Source organism: Peromyscus maniculatus, chromosome 7 (assembly GCF_049852395.1).
Source record: "Peromyscus maniculatus bairdii isolate BWxNUB_F1_BW_parent chromosome 7, HU_Pman_BW_mat_3.1, whole genome shotgun sequence".
NCBI lineage: Eukaryota > Metazoa > Chordata > Mammalia > Rodentia > Cricetidae > Peromyscus > Peromyscus maniculatus.
The window spans coordinates 22,117,974-22,137,464 of NC_134858.1; the positions used below are offsets into that span (position 1 = coordinate 22,117,974).

The 19,491-nt window shown below is 41.8% G+C and overlaps 1 protein-coding gene and 1 pseudogene across 1 annotated transcript in view; both read left to right on the plus strand.

The window, feature by feature from the left end:
• Npsr1 (neuropeptide S receptor 1) overlaps positions 1 to 19,167 on the plus strand; it is a 196,218-nt gene extending 177,051 nt beyond the window's left edge. The window contains exons 7-9 of the mRNA XM_016009934.3: positions 9,978 to 10,064; positions 14,565 to 14,745; positions 15,719 to 19,167. Coding sequence (XP_015865420.1) covers positions 9,978 to 10,064; positions 14,565 to 14,745; positions 15,719 to 15,809 — 359 coding nt within the window. The 3' untranslated portion in view covers positions 15,810 to 19,167. The remainder of the gene's footprint in view (positions 1 to 9,977; positions 10,065 to 14,564; positions 14,746 to 15,718) is intronic.
• LOC102920469 (ATP synthase F(0) complex subunit C1, mitochondrial pseudogene) lies at positions 11,811 to 12,405 on the plus strand (annotated as a pseudogene).
• Positions 19,168 to 19,491: the final 324 nt, after the last annotated feature.

The following is a 19,491-nucleotide window of genomic DNA, read 5'->3' on the forward strand; positions in this document are numbered from 1 at the left end:
TTTCTCCCACTCATGTCCAGGTTGTTAATGTAGATCTCAGCCATTTCTCCATCATTGGGCGATCCTCGTGTCTTTCTTGGGGTCCTGTTTTCCAGGTAGCCTCCCTGGTGATGTGAGTAGCATCCCAGTCATCCTTGTTCCACCTCTAATATCCTCCTATGAATGAGTACATACCATATTTGTCTTTCTGAGCCTGGGTTACCTCACTCAGGATGATTTTTTTTAGATCCATCCATTTGCCTGCAAACCTCATGATGTCATGTTTTTCTCTGCTGAATAGTATTCCATTGTGTATATGTGCCACAATTTATTTATCCATTCTTCAGTTGAAGGGCATCTAGGTTGTTTCCAGGTTTTTGATGTTAAAACAATGCTGATATGAACATAGCTGAGCAAATGCTCTTGTGGTATGATTGAGCATTCCTTGGGTATATGTCCAAGAGTGGTATAGCTGGATCTTGGGGGAGATTGATTCCCAGTTTTCTAAGAAAGTGCCATATTGATTTCCAAAGTGGTTGTACAAACTTGCATTCCCACCAGCAGTGGAGGAGAGTTCCCCTAGTTCCACATCCTCTCCAGCATAAAGTGTCTTCAGTGTTTTTGATCTTAGCCATTCTGACAGGTGTAAGGTGGTATCTCAGAGATGTTTTGATTTGCATTTCCCTGATGACTAGGGATGTTGAGCAATTCCTTAAATGTCTTTCAGCCATTTGAGTTTCCTCTGTTGAGAATTCTCTGTTTAGTTCTATAGCCCATTTCTTAATTGGACTGTTGGTCGTTTTGATGTCTAATTTCTTGAGTTCCTTATATATTCTGGATATCAGTCCTCTGTCAGATGTGAGGTTGGTGAAGACCTTTTCCCATTCTGTAGGCTGTCGCTTTGCCTTGTTGACCGTATCCTTTGCTCTACAAAAGCTTCTCAGTTTCAAGAGGTCCCATTGATTGATTGTTTCTCTCTGTGTGTGCTACTGGTGTTATATTTAGGAAGTGATCTCCTATGGCAATGTGTTCAAGACTACTTCCTACTTTCTCTCCTAGCAGGTTCAGAGTAGCTGGATTTATGTTGAGGTCCTTGATCCACTTGGACTTACGTTTTGTGCACGGTGACAGATATGGATCTATTTGCAGCCTTCTACACATTGATATCCAGTTATGCCAGCACCAATTATTGAAGATGCTTTCTTTTTTCCATTGTACACTTTTGGCTTCTTTGTCAAAAATTATATGTTCATAGGTGTGCGGGTTAATGTCAGAGTCTTCAATTTGATTCCATTGGTCCACATGCTGGTTTTTATGCCAATACCAAGCTGTTTTTATTACTGTAGCTCTATAGTAGAGCTTGAAGTCAGGGATCGTGATGCCTCCAGAGATTGTTTTATTGTACAGGATTCTTTTGGCTAACCTGGGTTTTTTGTTTTTCCATATGAAGTTGAGTATTATTCTTTCCAGGTCTGTGAAGAATTGTGTTGGTATTTTGATGGGGATTGCATTGAATCTGTAGATTGCTTTTGGTAAAATTGATATTTTTAATATGTTGGTCCTGCCTATCCATGAGCATGGGAGATCTTTCCATTTTCTGACATCTTCTTCAATTTCTTTTTTCAGTGACTTAAAATTCTTGTCATATAGGTCCTTCACTTGCTTGGTTAGTGTTACCCCAAGGTATTTTATGTCATTTGTGGCTCTTGTAAAGGGTGATGTATCTCTGATTTCCTTCTCAGCTTCTTTGTCCATTGTGTATAGGAGGGCTACTGATTTTTTTGAGTTGATTTTGTATCCTGCTATGTTGCTGAAGGTGTTTATAAGCTTTATCAGTTCCTTGGTGGAATCTTTGGGGTCACTCAAGTATACTATCATGTCATCTGCAAATAGGGAAAGCTTGACTTCTTCCTTTCCAATTTGTATCCCCTTAATCTCCTTATGTTGTCTTATTGCTCTGGCTAGAACTTCAAGTACTATATTGAATAAGTATGGGGAGAGCGGACAGCCTTGCCTCATTCCTGATTTTATTGGAATTGCTTTGAGTTTCTCTCCATTTAATTTGATGTTGGTTGTTGGCTTGCTGTAAATTGCCTTTATTATGTTTAGGTATATTTCCTGTATTCCTGATCGCTCCAAGACTTTTATCATGAAGGGGTGTTGGATTTTGTCAAATGTCTTTTCTGCATCTAGTGAGATGATCATGTGATTTTTTTTTTCTTTGAGTTTGTTTATATGGTGTATTACATTGATGGACTTTCATATGTTGAACCACCCTTGCATCCCTGGGATGAAGCCTACTTGATCATGGTGGATAATTGTTTTGATGTGTTCTTGGAGTCTGTTTGCCAGTATTTTATTGAGTATTTTTGCATCAATGTTCATGAGGGAGATTGGTCTGTAGTTCTCTTTCTTTGTTGTATCCTTGTTTGGTTTAGGAATCAGGGTAAATGTAGCCTCATAGAAGGAGTTTGGTAATGTTCCTTCTGTTTCTATTGTGTGGAACAATCTAGAGAATATTGGTATTAACTCTTCTTTGAAGATCTGGTAAAATTCTACACTGAAACCATCTGGTCCTGGGCTTTTTTTGGTTGGGAGACTTTTAATGACTGTTTCTATTTCCTTGGGTGTTATTGGACTATTTAAATAGTTTATCTGGTCTTGATTTAACTTAGGTATGTGGTACCTATCCAGAAAATTGTCCATTTCTTTTAGGTTTTCCAGCTTTGTGGAGTAGAGGTTTTTGAAATATGACCTGATAATTCTCTGGACTTCCTCAATGTCTGTTGTTATATCCCCCTTTTTATTTCTGATTTTGTTGATTTGGATGCTCTCTCTCTCTGTAATTTGGTCAGTTTGAATAAGGGCTTGTCTATCTTGTTGATTTTCTCAAAGAACCAACTCTTTGTTTCATTAATTTTTTGTATTGTTCTCTTAGTTTCAATTTTATTGATTTCACCTCTCATTTTGATAATTTCCTGGCATCTATTCTTCCTGGGAGACTTTGCTTGTTCTTGTTCTAGAGCTTTCAGGTGTGCTGTTAAGTCACTAGTGTGAGATTTCTCCAACTTCTTTATGTGGGTATTTAATGCTATGGATTTCCCTCTTAGCACTGCTTTCATAGTGTCCCATAAGTTTGGGTATGTGTTGTCTTCATTTTCGTTGATCTCTAGGAAGTCTTTAATTTCTTTCTTTATTTCTTCCTTAACCCATTGGTGATTCAGTTGAGCATTATTCAGTTTCCATGAGATGTAGGTTTTCTGTAGTTTTTGTTGTTGTTGAAATCTAACTTTAAACCATGGTGGTCTGATAGGACACAGGAGGTTATTCCAATTGTTTTGTATCTGTTGAGATTTGCTTTGTGGCCAAGTGTGTGGTCGATTTTAGAGAAAGTTCCATGGGGTGCTGAGAAGAAGGTATATTCTTTTTTTGTTAGGATGGAATGTTCTGTAGATGTCTATTAGGTCCATTTGGGTCATGACATCAGGTAGTTCTTTATTTCTCTGTTAAGTTTCGATTTGGGAGATCTGTCCAGTGGTAAAAGTGGGATGTTGAGATCTCCCACTATTAATGTGTGGGGTATTATATGTGGTTTAAACTTTAGTAACGTTTCTTTTACATATGTGGGTGCCCTTGTGTTTGGGGCACAAATGTTCAGAATTGAAACTTCATCTTAGTGGATCTTTCCTGTGATGAGTATGTAATGCCCTTCTTGATCTCTTTTGATTGATTTTAGTTTGAAGTCTATTTTGCTGGATATCAGGATGGCTACACCCGCTTGTTTCTTAAGACCGTTTGATTGGAAAGTCTTTTCCCAGCCTTTTATTCTTAGGTAGTGTCTGTCTTTGAATTTGAGATGTGTTTCTTGTATGCAGCAGAAAGATGGGTCCTGCTTTCATATCCATTCTGTAAACCTATGTCTTTTTATAGGTGAATTAAGTCCATTGATATTAAGGACCAGTGATTGTTCATCCCTGTTATTTTTTGGTGGTAGTGTGTGTGTACTTCTCTTCTTTGGGGTTTACTGCTCTGGCTTTATCTATTGCCTGTGTTTTTGAGGGTGTATCTGACTTCCTTGGGTTGGAATTTTCCTTCTAGTGCTTTCTGTAGGGTTTGTGGATAAGTATTGTTTAAATCTGGCTTTGTCTTGGAATGTCTTGTTCACTCTGTCTATAATGACTGAAAGTTTTGCTGGGTATATTAGTCTGGGCTGACATCCATGGTCTCTTAGTGTCTGCATTACATCTGTCCAGGTCCTTCTGGCTTTCAAAGTCTCCATTGAGAAATTGGGTGTTATTCTGATGGGTTTGCCTTTATAGGTCACTTGGCCTTTTTCCTTTGCTGCTCTTAATATTCTTTCTTTATTCTGTATGTTTAGTTGTTTAATTATTATGTGGCGAGGGGACTTTTTTGGGGGGTCTAGTCTGTTTGGTGTTCTATAGGCTTCTTGTATCTTCACAGGCATTTCCTTCTTTAAGTTGGGAAAGTTTTCTTCTATGATTTTGTTGAATATATTTTCTGTGCCTTTGAGTTGGTATTCTTCTCCTTCTTCTATCCCTATTATTCGTAGGTTTGGTCTTTTCATGGTGTCCCAAATTTCTTGGATATTTTGGTTCATGACTTTGTTGGCTTAAGTGTTTTCTTTGACTGATGAATCTATTTCTTCTACTGTATCTTCAACGCCAGAGATCCTCTCTTCCATCTCTTGCATTCTGTTGGTTATACTTGCATCTGAAGTTCCCGATTGCTTACTCAAATTTTCTATTTCAGCATTCCCTCTGTTTGTGTCTTCTTCATTTTTTTCTATTTCCCTTTTCAGGTCTTGGACTGTTTCCTTTATTTGTTTCATTGCTTTTTCATGATTTTCTTTCAGTACTTCATTGTTTTCTTCCAGGACTTTATTGTTTTCTTCTAATTTGTTTGCCCTTTCCTCTAGTTGTTTATAGTGTTCTTCCCATTTTTTTTTTATATTTTCCTCTACACAAGCCTCTACCTTCTTCATGATGTTATTCATAAGGTTGTTTTCTTCTGCTTCTTCCAATTTTTGATGTTCAGGTCTAGATGTTGGAGGCGGGCTAGGTTCTGGTGATGCTGTATTGCTCTTCATTTTGTTGTATGTACTTCTGCCTTGACGTCTGTCCATCTCCTTGTGGTTCATTCTTGCTCTTATCAGACAGAGCTGACAGATTCAGGAAGTCTCTCTCTCTTGTCCAGATGGGAGCTCTCTTGTCCAAATGGGAACTCTGGGTCAGGATGGAAGCTCTTATCTCTGGTCCAGAAGGGAAGTGGAAATTAGTTTTATATGTAAAAAAGTGTTTTTAATTTTTAAACAAAAGCTAGATAATATCTTTATGACATTGGAAAAGATTTTTAAGACAAGATAAATACTACATTAAATTGCAAGTGAAAATGGATTTGTTTGTCTATGTGTGAGCATTGTAAAATCCAGTCTGCACACTCGAGGAGTGTGACCAGAAAAAGGTGAACAGAGAGAAGGCATGGAGAACTCCTAAAGATCAACTGGAAAGGAGATTTTAAAGACAATCACATGTAAAAACTCAGCAAAACATGAGCAGGCATTTGTCAGAAAGGAAAACCAGACTCACAGCTCCATTAATAATTAGGGAAGTGTGGGTTTAATTCCCAAGTAGATGTAACTGTCCGCCCACAGAATTGGTTTAAAAAAAATGATCTGATAAATCTAAGGACTGGCATGCATAGGAATCTCATGGTTTTCAGTTTGCTTGGCAGGAACATTGCTCACACATGCAGCAGGTGGCTGGTCTGTTTGCTTCTAATCTGTCTCACATGCTGGCAGCCATCAGGCTCTAAAACCCTCCAATCTAAACCTTGCTTTTCTTCCCTTCCTGCTCCCCATCTCTCCATTCAGTAGAGACCATCCTGGGGCCTCTGAAGCAACAAGTGGGAAGCCAAGTCCTTGGTCTGATCTTTGCCTCAATGATAAATCTTAAAAGGATATTTTCTGGTTAAAATTCCTCAATGTTAATAGCTTCATTGGAGAATGGGGCTGTTCTTGTCGGGATCTGCACGTTTAGAAAGGGCCACTGGCTGATTGAAGGCTGCTTTGTATTTTCATGTCACATGAGGCCATACAAGAAATATGTCCAGGGCATTCCAGAGGCAGTTGGTATTTAAAACTCTATAAGATGAAAAATTTGGAGACTTTCTCTAACTCCTTCATTGTCCTTGTTAAGTCAACCAACTCCAATCGAAGCTCATCTCTTTTTCTCCAGTTCCTTGCTAAACACGCCGGTAACAAATCAATACCATAACCATCAAGCTAATACACTATTAGCACTCAGTTTACCTCCCTCATCTCCTGTGCTCTGGCAGAGTGGGCACACAGATTGCCTTACCAGGCTCAGCATGTGGCTCATCTCCACACAGATCACCAGTACCCCAGGTTCCTGCCACTGGCTGTCTGCCTGCTCAATGTCTTGTGTTTTGTGTTTCTATTATGAAGCATTACATATACAGTGCCAATGTCTGCTAGAGGATGGGAAACTCTAGCAGCTATATAAACTCTAAAACAAGAGCACCCTTAACAAAACAGAAGGGCTTTTAAATATTTGCTTATTTTTATTTTATGTGTATGAGTATTTTCCAGTGTGTGTGTATGTGTACTACGATCATGCTTGGGTACCCAGGAAGGCCCGAAGAGGCCATGGATTCCTTAGAACTAGAGATTTTTTTTGCCTAAAATGGAGGGCAGAGCACAAAAACAACTAACCTGTGAGTTGCGAGTTTGTTCCTCAGACCCTGGCATTACATCCTGTTAGTACTGAGATTTAAAACAAACAAACAAACAAAACAACAACAACAAAACAAAAAAAAACAGAACCCGAGAAAAAGCCTCAGATAAGCACGCTAATGGGGTGAGCAGGCACACCCCAAGACGAGAAAGGGGCAGGAAGTTCTTGCAGGGCTTTAAGGTCAAAGGGCTATGTAAGTTTGGGGTCAGCTGGAACATTCTGGCATAATCAAACTCTTTGCTTTCGGTCCTGAGGGAGGGAGGGTCGGATGTGAACCTCAAGATGCTAAAAGTCCTGGAAGATTCCTCAGCTCTGCTCCGGTCCCTGCAACAGCAGAACACAGGCAGTGAAGCCATGGCGCCGGATCCTGGTAGCAGAAGGTTGAGAGCTGGTAGCCCTGGGTAGTGATGCTGACCCATCTGCAACCAAGGAACGGAATGAGACCAAGAGTCTTGAAGCAGAGAGCAGGGCAGCTGCACCAGGGCACAGGCATCTTCAGAGAGCTCACAGGGGTGGCTCTAAAGGGGCCGCAGCTGTCGCACAGATACTGCCCAAGCCAAAGCCTCTCCACAGGGGTGGCTGGTCCGGAAGGGCAGGTGGAACAGCAATGGCTTCCCAGGGCAGCAGCAATGATCCAGACCTGCTCACGACAAAGCGTGGCCTGGGAACATGGTGGCCTGGAAAGATCTGGGGATGCTCTGAGATGTGCCCTTGGGTTTGCCAGAAAAACAAGCACCAGGGGATCCTAGGAAGGAAATGGCCCATCCCATAGCTAGGCGAAGCAGGCCTAATGAGACAAAATAATTTAACTGAGAAGCTCCAGGGACAGCTGGGTTATATTGGTGGATGAAAAGTTCTTATTGATCAAAATTAATCATAAGTGTTAAAAAATTTAGTGTATAAAATTTCAATCTATGCAACTTGTCTTAAAATATTTCCAGATAAACTTCCTTGTTTCAAACAAATCACTCGCATATATTCCAGGTCCTTGGTGTGTGTGTGTGTGTGTGTGTGTGTGTGTGTGTGTGTGTGTGTGTGTGTGTAGAGGGGTGGGGTGGGGGTGTCTTCCCTATGCAACAGGAAGAGAATTCACCTCTATTCAAAGTTCCAGAGGGTAGTGTTTCCGTAGCATAGTCCCAGATTCAGGTGCTGGGCCCACATGGAGAATGGCATTCTGGGCCAGCAAGAAGGCTCGGTGGATAAAGGTGCCTTCTGCTTAAGGTGGCGTCAATCCCTGGAGGCTATGTAGAGGTGGAAGGACAAATCCAACTCCACAAACATGTCCCCTGACCTCCAAATATTCATCATGGCATTCGTGTTCTGTTCTCCACAATAATAAGTATACAGTTAGAGGCTGGAGAGATGGCTCAGCAGTTAAGAGTACTAGTCACGCTCCCAGAGGTCCTGAGTTCAATTCCCGGCAACCACAAGGTGGCTCACAACCATCTATAAATGTGATCTGATGCCCTCTTCTGGCAGGCAGGTGTACATACAGACAGCACTCACACATTAAAAAAAAATAAACAAACTTCAAAGAAATTTACAAATTACATAATTACGTAAACAAACAAGAAATAATGAGATCTGGTAACTCTGAGGGAGCCTGAATCTTTGGGAAGGTTAAAAACTGGAGCTGACCCTTTAGAGATCAAATCTCTGGCATGAACCTGCTACAGTTGCACTCTGGAACTAACGCGGTGTTAGCAAGCATGCTCTTTCCAGCTTCAGATCTAATGAGTCCGCTGCCTCCCAGCCTCCCAAGCCATTCATCCAGTGACAGCTGAATTTCACTGCTTTCAGTACAGCTCAGTGCCAAGTCCTGAGTAGAATAATCCTTTTATCTTCCAATAAAGGGGAATTACCTGCATTCTGAAACTCAGCTCTCTTTGAAGAGCTGTCTTTGGAGCTGGAGGCTTTGCATTTCCTGCAGTGGTCACATTAAAGATGATTCTCACTGATCTCATTGGGAGATCCAGAGGGCAGGGAGTTGATGATATTGTCAACTAGTCATCCTGTGGCAAGTGTTGAGATTTTCTATTTTAAAAGATTTCAGAGCACAAATGTCATTCTCAAAAACTTTTCTGAAAGACAAATTAAGTTTTCAAAGCCACAGTGTTTAGGGACCAGCTGTTACCTTGGGCCAGCATGTGGGGACACTTCGAAAGGACATAATTTGATCTGCTATCATCTTTCCCTGCCCCTGTGGAGATAATCTCACCCTGATAATTTCCTGCTGTCTATGGCAACACCATTGTATAATAGACTGTCTATAGTAGTAATACTCTCAGTTTTCTTCTACAAAGACAGCTCACGTTCGTCCCCAAACACAGTTAAAACATAATTCATTCCTAGTGGCAAGATGATTGACATGCCAGGATAGAGCTTGACACCTGGAATACATTTTTATTTTATTTTCCAAATTTAGGAAACAAAGGCTGGGAACTTTAAACAACTTTCCCAAGTTTTCCAAGGCTTGTTCACTGAGTGTGCGTAAAGGTTTCATGTCCTATGAGATGGGAAGCTCTGAGAGTACCAACTCCTTCAGACCAATCTTCCATCCCCTAGTCTCCTTCTCTTTACTCATTTCATTAGATCTAGTGCACTTTGCACACATCTTAATCAACCATAGTTTTTATAACTACTTCTCCATTGTAAGAAGTGGGTGTTCAACACGCGTTTGTCAGTCCTTCAATACATGGACTTGAATTATGACACAAACCCTCTCCACAGATTATCATAGTCATCCCTTGTCTAGTTTGCCCTCAGATACTAGTCATGTATGATTGGAGTTTATGTGTAGGTTCAGATGTGCCTGTGTCCTGCAACTTGGGCTTTACAGAGATCAGAGTTTCACAGGGAGATCAGTGAATTGGTCTGGAGAAGGCATTCTAGTGGGTAGCTGAAGTGACTACATGGGTGTCTCAGCACAGCTCAAGCCTGAGAGCAGCCCTCACCAGTGGGCTCCACCCCTTGTAGCTCTGTGGTCTAACTCCAGCTCTGGCTGATTCGGGTAGTCTGGCCTTACCTTCTAGGAGAGTGTGGGCACCCTATGGCATTTGCAGGAGGTTGCAAATAGAACAGCTCCTAACAGCCCTTTCTGAGCCACCTTAGTCCAAGAATGTCCCAGAGGAGCAGGACAGCAGCAGGCCTGTAAGTCTAACCTTCAGACTTCCTGCTGACAGGAATGGTCTTCTCCATTTTACCATCCCCTCTTTCCATCTACAGGTGGCAAACTGTGCAGCAGCTACAACCGAGGGCTCATCTCCAAAGCAAAAATCAAGGCCATCAAGTATAGCATCGTCATTATCCTCGGTAAGCAACGACCCTCCTTGTGTCACAAATCTGTACAAACATTCTGAAAACAAGCTGGTGATGGGCAGGCCATGCAGGGAAGGAATGTGTTACAGACACTTCTACCTTTCGCTAGAACAAAAGGCCCAGGATTCACCAGTGTGTCTGGCTGCTTCAAGAGCCTATTACTGGCTCCTAATCCCTCTCTCTGTGAGTATAGTACCAAAATCATGGGCTGGATCGCTCGGAGACAATCTGATTAGGACTGAACTACCTGGAGCTTATATTCAAATCACCCTCGAATTGGTTACTTCATTTAAGACACTGTCTCCCCACAAAAAAAGTAGATGTTCATTCTTTTTCTTCTGGATATTTAATTTTGGAGTCAATAATACCTCCCTTATGGCCACAGCTTATATTACTCACCCTTCTGGTCTTCTGTTCTTTTCTTTCTATACTTAGAATCCATAAAATCAGTTTGCACTGCTGTCTGTCCAAAATGCTCAGGCAGATGCATGGTTTACTTCCTCTTACTTTATTCCCCAACAATGACACATCCTCAGGCTTCCCTGACAAGTCTTTTTAAATAACCCTCCTCTAGTTTCATTTCAGTTTGGTGATTCTTCCCTGTTTCCTTTTTGTATCTAACATGAGACACATTCATAAATATAGTTTAGTTAAGATATATATAGATATAGATATAGATAGATACATATTAAGTCTGCCTTTCCTGTCACAATTATAAATCCATAAGGGCAATGACTTGCCCTTCAGTTACTCATCCCAAAGCCTAAAGTTAGGTTATACACACACCCTACTGAGTTAATATTTATATAATTAACAAACGGATGCAGATATAGAAGGGAAGGAATTTGTGCTGCTTCCTTTTATTTAGCTGATATACCTCATCTCTGCTTTTCAGAAGCACTTAGAAGCCCCACGAAGGCCTGAGCTGTGTGTCAAATAGCAAGAATAGCTCTTCTCCCCTTTCTAAAATACAAAATGCCAAACAGACCACATTGAGCATGACTCAGCCATCAGAGCATAGGCACACAGCACACAGCCATCTGAGCTGCAGAGGTAGTCACAGCTCACCAAGGCTCTAGGAACTCGTTCAGAAGCTTCTGAAGGAGATTAAAGATCCCTTGCCTTCATAACCAGAATCACAGATGCCCATTTTCTGGATGATGAGAAAGGGGATGAATGCTTAAACGTGAATTCTCAAGCTGGTGTGTCCCTGTTCAATCAGAAATTATATACATGGCCATATGAGGTCTGTTCAGCACACAGACAGTGGTGCCCACAGGCAGGTCAGCATACTGTCATAATGAGATGGCCTACCTATAACAAATATTTTATAATGCTCTTTAACCATCCTAAAGTGATAAGTATCAATGACACTAACTACTACATTTTTTAAAGTCAGCATACTACTCTAATAATTAGCTACAGTAAGAGTAAAATAAATAAAAAAAAACTTATAATAAAGCAATGCCAATTTCTATATGTAACTATATGGGCATAACTACCTGGAAGGGTGACAAAGAAATCATATGCCTACACCTGTACACCTACAAATGACAACCAATAAAGATGTTTTCATGGAGACACACAAGTATAAGCAGTTTTACTAACCTGATTTTCTGAGCAGGCAAAGAAACCCTGTTAAGGTTTCAAATTAAACAAACTCATCTCTCCTCTGTCTATAAGGGAACTGCATTTCTGAAAGCTTCAACATTTATTAAAAATATCCAGATGTAGGAGTCAGTCACCTTGAGCAGAGAGAGTGCCGTGGGCCGAGCAGGGGCTGCAGGGGAGTGGGAGTGCAGATTGAAAAATGCAGACCACCAAGGTACTGCTCCTTTCTCCAGTTCTGATCCGCTCCTGTACCAGGGGTCTAATCAGGCCTGTGTCAGCTTCCCTCTTGCGTAGACCAGAGGCCCCATCTAAACAGCCTTCATGCAGCAGCTCCCCTCTCCAGGTGGACAGACGGGAATTCCAGACCAGTGTTGTTGCCTGGATATTGACACAGCCGCCAAGTTCATTGGTGCTGGGGCTGCCACAGTTGGTGTGGCTGGATCAGGGGCTGGCATTGGAACAGTGTTTGGTAGCTTGATTATTGGCTATGCCAGGAACCCGTCTCTCAAGCAACAGCTCTTCTCCTATGCCATTCTGGGCTTTGCCTTGTCTGAGGCCATGGGGCTCTTCTGTTTGATGGTCGTCTTCCTCATCCTCTTCACCATGTGAGGCTCCATGGGGTCACCCAGCTGTCCCTGCTGCTTCGACTCCATGCCAGTCCTGGTGCTGGAGTGTGCTAAGCTTTACCATTAAACAATGTTTCTCTAAACAAACAAACAAAAAATATCCAGATGTACCTATAAAAATGGTTAACTCTCTAAACTACAGTGATTATAGGCAGGATCCTCTCATACATAAATGCCAAGTTGATCATTCAAAACATATATGAGACAATATTGACTGGCTGAACTGCTGCTTCCAACATGTAGAAGGACTGACATTCCTGCAAAACACACACAGACATGCACATACACGTGCACACACAAACACACACACACACACACAGAGACAGAGAGAGAGAGAGAGAGAGAGAGACAGAGAGAGACACAGAGAGAGAGACAGAGAGAGAGACAGAGAGAGAGAGACAGAGAGAGAGAGAAAAGCAGTGTTGCTCTTGGTGAACAAGAACTATTCCACCAATGGGATTAACCACCCAGAGTGCAGAAAGATGGTGATCTTATTTTTTGAATGACTCCCATTTAAGACAACAACAATACTTATGGGGAGGAAATCATGAATTAATTTCTCATTTCCAAATTCTGAATCAAGTTCCTAAATCCTTATCAAATGATAATGGAAGATAGTTGCCCCTGCATGTAGATATCCGTGGGTGCTGAACTTCCATTCTGGGAATAACTCTGGGGGAGAAAGGGTCAGGGAAATAAATTTGCAATGATGTGACAAGATAGAAGGGGAGCAGGTTTGTGTACAGGTACCCAAGACTATATACAGATCTGTTTGCCTGTATTAGCCAGAGAAATAGCAGGTAAATAGGTGATAGCTAGCTCTGTGACAGAGAGATAGATGACACTAATAGATGGTAGGTAGGTAGGTAGGTAGGTAGGTAGGTAGGTAGATAGATAGATAGATAGATAGATAGACAGACAGACAGACAGACAGACAGACAGACAGACAGACAGATAGATAGATAGATAGATAGATAGATAGATAGATAGATAGATAGATGACAGGTAGATTAGATAGATAGATAGATAGATAGATAGATAGATAGATAGATAGATAGATAGATAGATATACATAGACAGACAGATAGATAGATAGATAGATAGATAGATAGATAGATAGATAGATAGATAGATAGATAGATAGATAGATAGATAGATAGATGACAGGTAGATTAGATAGATAGATAGATAGATAGATAGATAGATAGATAGATAGATAGATAGATAGATAGATAGATAGATAGATGTTTTCTGTAAGATTTTTCTTCATGGGCTCATGAAGGCCAAGAAATCTCAAGCTCCATGGTGAGGTGGGAAACTTGGGATAGCAACTAATGTGAATTCAAGTCCAGGTCTGAACCCAAAGTTTCAAGAATAAAGTTGACTCTATGTTCTTGTTTAACTCCAAATGTTGGCCAGTATTCCACACTTGGTTCTCAAAGAGAACCAAGCAGAGAGAAGAAATTCTCATAGGTCCTTCTTATTATATTTGTACCTTCAATAGATCATATGAGGCCTGTTCACCAGCAGAAGGCAAAATCTCTCTCAGAAACATCCTCACGGACACATCTAGAGTAATATTTAATCAAATGTCTGGGAACCTTGGATCCCTGTCAAGTTGACACATAAATCAATCACACAACAGACATTCTCATATTCCATTTCTATTCTTTGAGGCATTGAACTCACATACAGTTGATCTGGACAAGAGTATTGGGTGAGTGATTTGGGGAGAGGTTAACTTAGACATAGAAAAGAAACTTGAGATCATAATGATCTCATTTATGGTTCATGCTTTAAAAATATCAGCAACATTTTATCTGCTGTATGTCCTAGAACTAGTGATCAATATGGTCAGACTTCATCCTGTTTTGTCTGTGGCAGGGGATCTCTAAAGAGTCTTTCTCATTTTCCTTCAGCACTGTGATGGATGGGAGGCCCTGGCTGTTTCTGTCAGATCCCAGATTTTCTGCAATAAGTCTACACCAGCAGAAATCAGAGCCACCTTTCCAGACAGAGGGGATCCAGGAAATCTCAGCTTAGGAATGTTGTCCCTGAGACATGTGCATAGCCATACACATATTTAAGCAAGCATGTTCCAAACACACCAAACTGTTCACAACAGCATACCCAGGCCAGTATTTCTGAGAGAGCTCTAAGTGCCAAAGAACATGCCAGTTAAAATTCCAGTCATGATCAACCAAGAATGATGCTTCAGGTGTGGCCACGATGGTGCTAATGGTTCTCTTCTCCCTAGCTTTCATCTGCTGCTGGAGCCCATACTTCCTCTTTGACATGTTGGACAATTTCAACCTCCTTCCAGACACCAAGGAGCGTTTCTATGCCTCTGTGATCATCCAGAACCTGCCAGCCCTGAACAGCGCCATCAACCCCCTCATCTACTGCATCTTCAGCAGCTCCATCTGCTTCCCCTGCAAGTAAGCTGTGTTCTCATTGGTGCCTGACACACCACCGGTTTCTACATCTAGACCCTGATTCTCACTTGCTTCCCAAAGCTCATCAGCGGGCTACACAACTCCCATTTCATGGACGAAATGGTTAGGAAGTCCCCACTAGTTTGATGAATTCAATCCAAGGTTCAGGCCATGGCAGTGGTATACATATGGAGGCCCTTGATTTTGATGGCCCTTCCCCACATGAACTGCCTCAGTGTAAGCCTACTGGGAATATGATATGGGACATTTTCACTACTTCAGAGGTGGCTTTACAAAGTAAGGCTTGCAAGACTGAGTGACATTGCTGAGGTTATACTGATCATTAGTAGCTGAGCTGAAATGTAATCCCCTGACAACTACTGTCATTCTGCTGTTTTTCATCTGTTCTCATCAGATATGGAGCAAATCGAGAAACTCATAGCACAGAGAATCATAATAGGATGGTTTAAGGCAGTGGGTCTCAACCTTCCTAATGCTGTGACTCTTTAATACAGTTCCTCATGTGGTGGTGACCCCCAACCATAAACTTAGGTTGTTGCTGCTTCATAACTGTAATTTTGCTGCTGTTATGAATCATAATGTAAATATCTGATATGAGACTCCCAAGGGGGTCATGACCCACAGGTTGGGAACCACTGGTTTAAGGCTTTGCTTAATGGCAGCAGCTGAGGTTCAGATCCTGCTTCTAGAACGTCATGTGTGAACTTGGGCTGTGAACATCCGTAAGCCTCCTTTCTATATGTGAAAGTGGGGCAAAGAGCAGAGTCTCCTTGGCAATGATGTGTCTGTCCACGGGGCTGTAATGACAGGTGGTGGAGGAGGAGGTTCGGTTGTTACAGCTTAATAGGTGTCTGATCTTTAGTGACCTTTCTCAACTATTTTCTCTTAGCATTTATGCTGCTTGTGCGTCAGCCTAAATCATATCCCTTTGCTTCTTTATTCTGACCTTCTCTAGGGAGCAGAGGTCACAGGACTCCAGAATGACATACCGAGAGAGAAGCGAGAGGCAAGAGATGCAGATTCTCTCCAAGCAGGAATTCATCTAAATCCTGAAGCAACCATGCTAGGCTGAGCTCATTCAGTCCTCCTGGGTCTCCATCACCAGTCAGTGGATGTGCATGAAGCTTGAGCCACCCCTGTCCCAGTCCTGTGTCACCTAGCTGATGCATGCGGCAAACTTCCCAGTGAGGGCATGCCAGCGGCAATGCGAGCACTAGCCAACATGAACCCATCACCTCTTCATGTCAGCTAGGGAAGACAGTTCTCTCTTCCTAATTTTTCCCAGCCCTCCTTCCCACAGCTCAGCCTCTTGTGAACTGATGACGCAGACAAGCAGAAAGAGCTCGAAGGCCTCTCCCTGAGTCATCTGATTACAAGATTGAAAGTAAATACAAGACTTAACAAAGAGGAGACAGCTTCCCAGCAGTTTTGTATTGGAAATTTGGTGAGGGTAGATGAGATATTTGCCCCTGAAATGCCAAGAAATTCATTTCTAGACCCTGGTACTGTACACATCCTCTGTGTGCAGGAAGAGGTGTTGGCAGGAACAAGCTCCCAAGGCCATTGCAATGTGATTTCTGAAAGGGACAATATAGCTTCCTGCTGAGCAAGGTCACCAGGCACATTCTCTCCTAGCAGAAAGATCACACCAAATAGTGACAGATCCTTGACTGTGAATCCCAGAGAGAACTGAGACCTGGAACTCACAGCTCTTTGAGGCCATGCTAAGGCTCGTTCCCTCCCTGTAGTCAACATCCAAGCCACTCTGAGCTCCATTCCACACACCTCGGGGACATTTCTGCCCAGCTTCACTCTCAGACACCTCTTCACCTGGGAGCTTAGCTCTATGGCCTTCCCAACATGATGTTCTTGTAAGCTCTTTGCTGTCCGTGTGCTGTAGCCTCAGTCTGTCTGGTACCTCTGCGAGGAAGTGCTGGTCGCACTTATTTTGACAGGTCTGCAATTCAGTATTTATAAGTATAATTCAAATGAAATATGACTAAATGTTTTCTAGTCAATTTTTTTCTTCAGATTTTGCCAGAAGTGGAAATGGCATCATTTGACTGTGTATACGTCTCCACCCACGGCCCTGTGACGCGTGTGAGCATTCCTATATTTAGCTCCTCATACAGTCTTTGACATTGAAATCTCCTTGGAAAAATCCTCCCTTCCAGAGTTTAAACCTTTTCTTGTCCTTTCGGCTGACTGCTGGGTGCAGTCATTAATATGCTCGGTCTATTTTAACAACACCTTATTCCTCATTATTGTATCGGCTCAAAGACTGCCTGCTTCAGGTCGTGGTGGCAATTTCCCCACAAATTTCTTTTTCAATTCCCTCTGACTTTAGGGAAAGCATCTTTTTAGGCAGAAATCAGACACTTTACCAACTGTCTCTCAAAAAAAAATTATTCCCTAAGTTTGAGGAGACAGAATAATTTACCTCTCTGTCCGCGCAACAGTTTTGGAGGCCACTTACTCTCCCTCCAATCAGCTAAACGTGAGCGAACAGGAGCTGTGAGTGGCTGAGAAGTGCTTTTCAACATTTCCCTTTAAATCAAGATGTGCCACAGAAGACTCACAGATCTGCTGCTGGAATAGCTGCCTGCACAGGATCCAATTAACAAGCCGGATCTGGCAGGGGTCCTAGCGAGCAGAACAGGAGGCCCGGGCTTCTGATAGATGTTCTCCATCTCTGTCAGGTTCTGGTCTGCAGGACGTGTCCCATGTCTACCATCCATCAATCCATCCTTAAAGTTAAAGAGAGAGTGCAGTGAGGGCCAGCGTGCCGTCTGTGGACTGTTGGGAGGATGTATCTCTGATCCCCAGAGGAGGCTGGAAAAATAATGGGGCAGATTTTTGTAGGAAGCTGCCATTTATGGAGAACTTGCTTTACACTGATACAGGGTCTGAAATCTTCACTGACATTACTTTCCAAACTTGGAAAATAGTTTAAGCAGGGTAGTCATTAGTCTTATGACCTTGGATGAATCATCTCCTGTCCCTGGGCATCACTTGTCTATCTGTAACATGGGGCCAAAATAACACTGGAGCAGAGGATGTTGTGGTTTGCAGACTGTGATGGATTAAATTAGCCCTGCAGAGAGTGCTGCTAGGATTCTCCCCTTTGAAGACCAACACTTTAGTGACTCAAGGTTTAGTCATTTGCCTTTTAGAGATATAACTTTTCTCCCTACCACAAAAACTCAGAAACTAATATAACAACCCAACTAGGAAAGAGTGTAATCTTGTGTAGAAAATTAGAACGGAAGCTACAATGTTGCTGCTATCTGTAGCCTTTGATGCTACAGATGGGACTAGAAAAGACAACATGGTGGTGTGTAAAATGAAAGGGCCTACTTTCCACACCAAGATGTCAAGAAGTGTGTGGATACAGTATTGCACAGCTTCAGGGATAGGAAAAGGTTTAGGTTAACAGAGTTGCTGTGTTTAATGTATTCACTCACATTATAGAAAATGTCTCTGCTTTACTGAACTAAATGCAACATGGTTAAAGACTCCCTTCTTTCAGGGCATATTTGCAGCACAATTTAATTGAGGTTTAATTTCATCAAGGAACAGCTCCCGCAGGCCACCCTGCCCCTACCCCAAAGCATTAATACCTTATGACTGACTTTCCACTGTGATAATCATGAGAATAAAGAACCTTTGAACTAGTCTAACATACATCTCAGGTTTCTTCCCAGTCTCATTCAGACAAGTCTGCATAGAAACATTCAGAAATGACCTTGTCTCCTCCTTCTATATTCACAGTGTGGATTTAAAAGGGCTGTAGGCCTCCATTTGATGAGAAAATAGGAAAAAGAAAAATATTCTTTTGTCAGGAAATAAAGTGATTCTAATCTTGTGTTTTAGTTGACATTTCAGACTGACCACAGACCTGTTGCTGACAGCCTGAGTGTGGGTTTGTGTATTGTTTTGTTCCGTTCCAATCATCATTTGAATATAGCTCATTGTGTATGCAATTCTATCAACAGTCCCTACAGCTTGGCAACCTTCATTCCTGTAAAAGGAGATGGCCCTTACCAAGCTGCCAAACTTCTTGCTTGGGGAAATATGAAACAGCTATGCCTCATTTAAGAATTGATTATTCACAATAGGGCTGGAATAGTTAACATTTCAACATGCAGTTCCATCCTTACAGAATGTTTAAATTAAGGGGAGTCTTCTCAGAGACTCCCAAAAAAAGGTGCCAGGGGGTAACCCAAAGTTCTGAACACAATTGCATATGAACCTAAAGGTGATTAAATATAATGAAAGTATTTCAAGTTCCTTGAATTACTTTAAATGAACATAGAATGTAGATTGGGATTACACATTGATATATCAAGATATGATCAAGAATATATAAAAGGTTTCATACTGTGGATATCGCTCTATATAAATAAAACACTGATTGGCCAGTGACCAGGCAGGAAGTATAGGCGGGACAAGGAGAGAGGAAAATTGGGGAAACAGGAAGAAGGAGGGGGAGACACTAACAGCCACCGCCAGGACGAGCAGCATGTAAAGATGCCGGTAAGCCACAAGCCACATGGCAAGTTATAGATTTATAAAAATGGGTATATAAAAACAGTTAGCAAGAAGCCTGCCATGGCCATACAGTTTATAAGTAATATAAGCGTCCAAGTGATTATTTTATACGTGGGTTGTGGGACTACGGGGCTTGGTGGGACCTGGAGAGAAGTTCTCTAGCAACAGTTTCAGGAT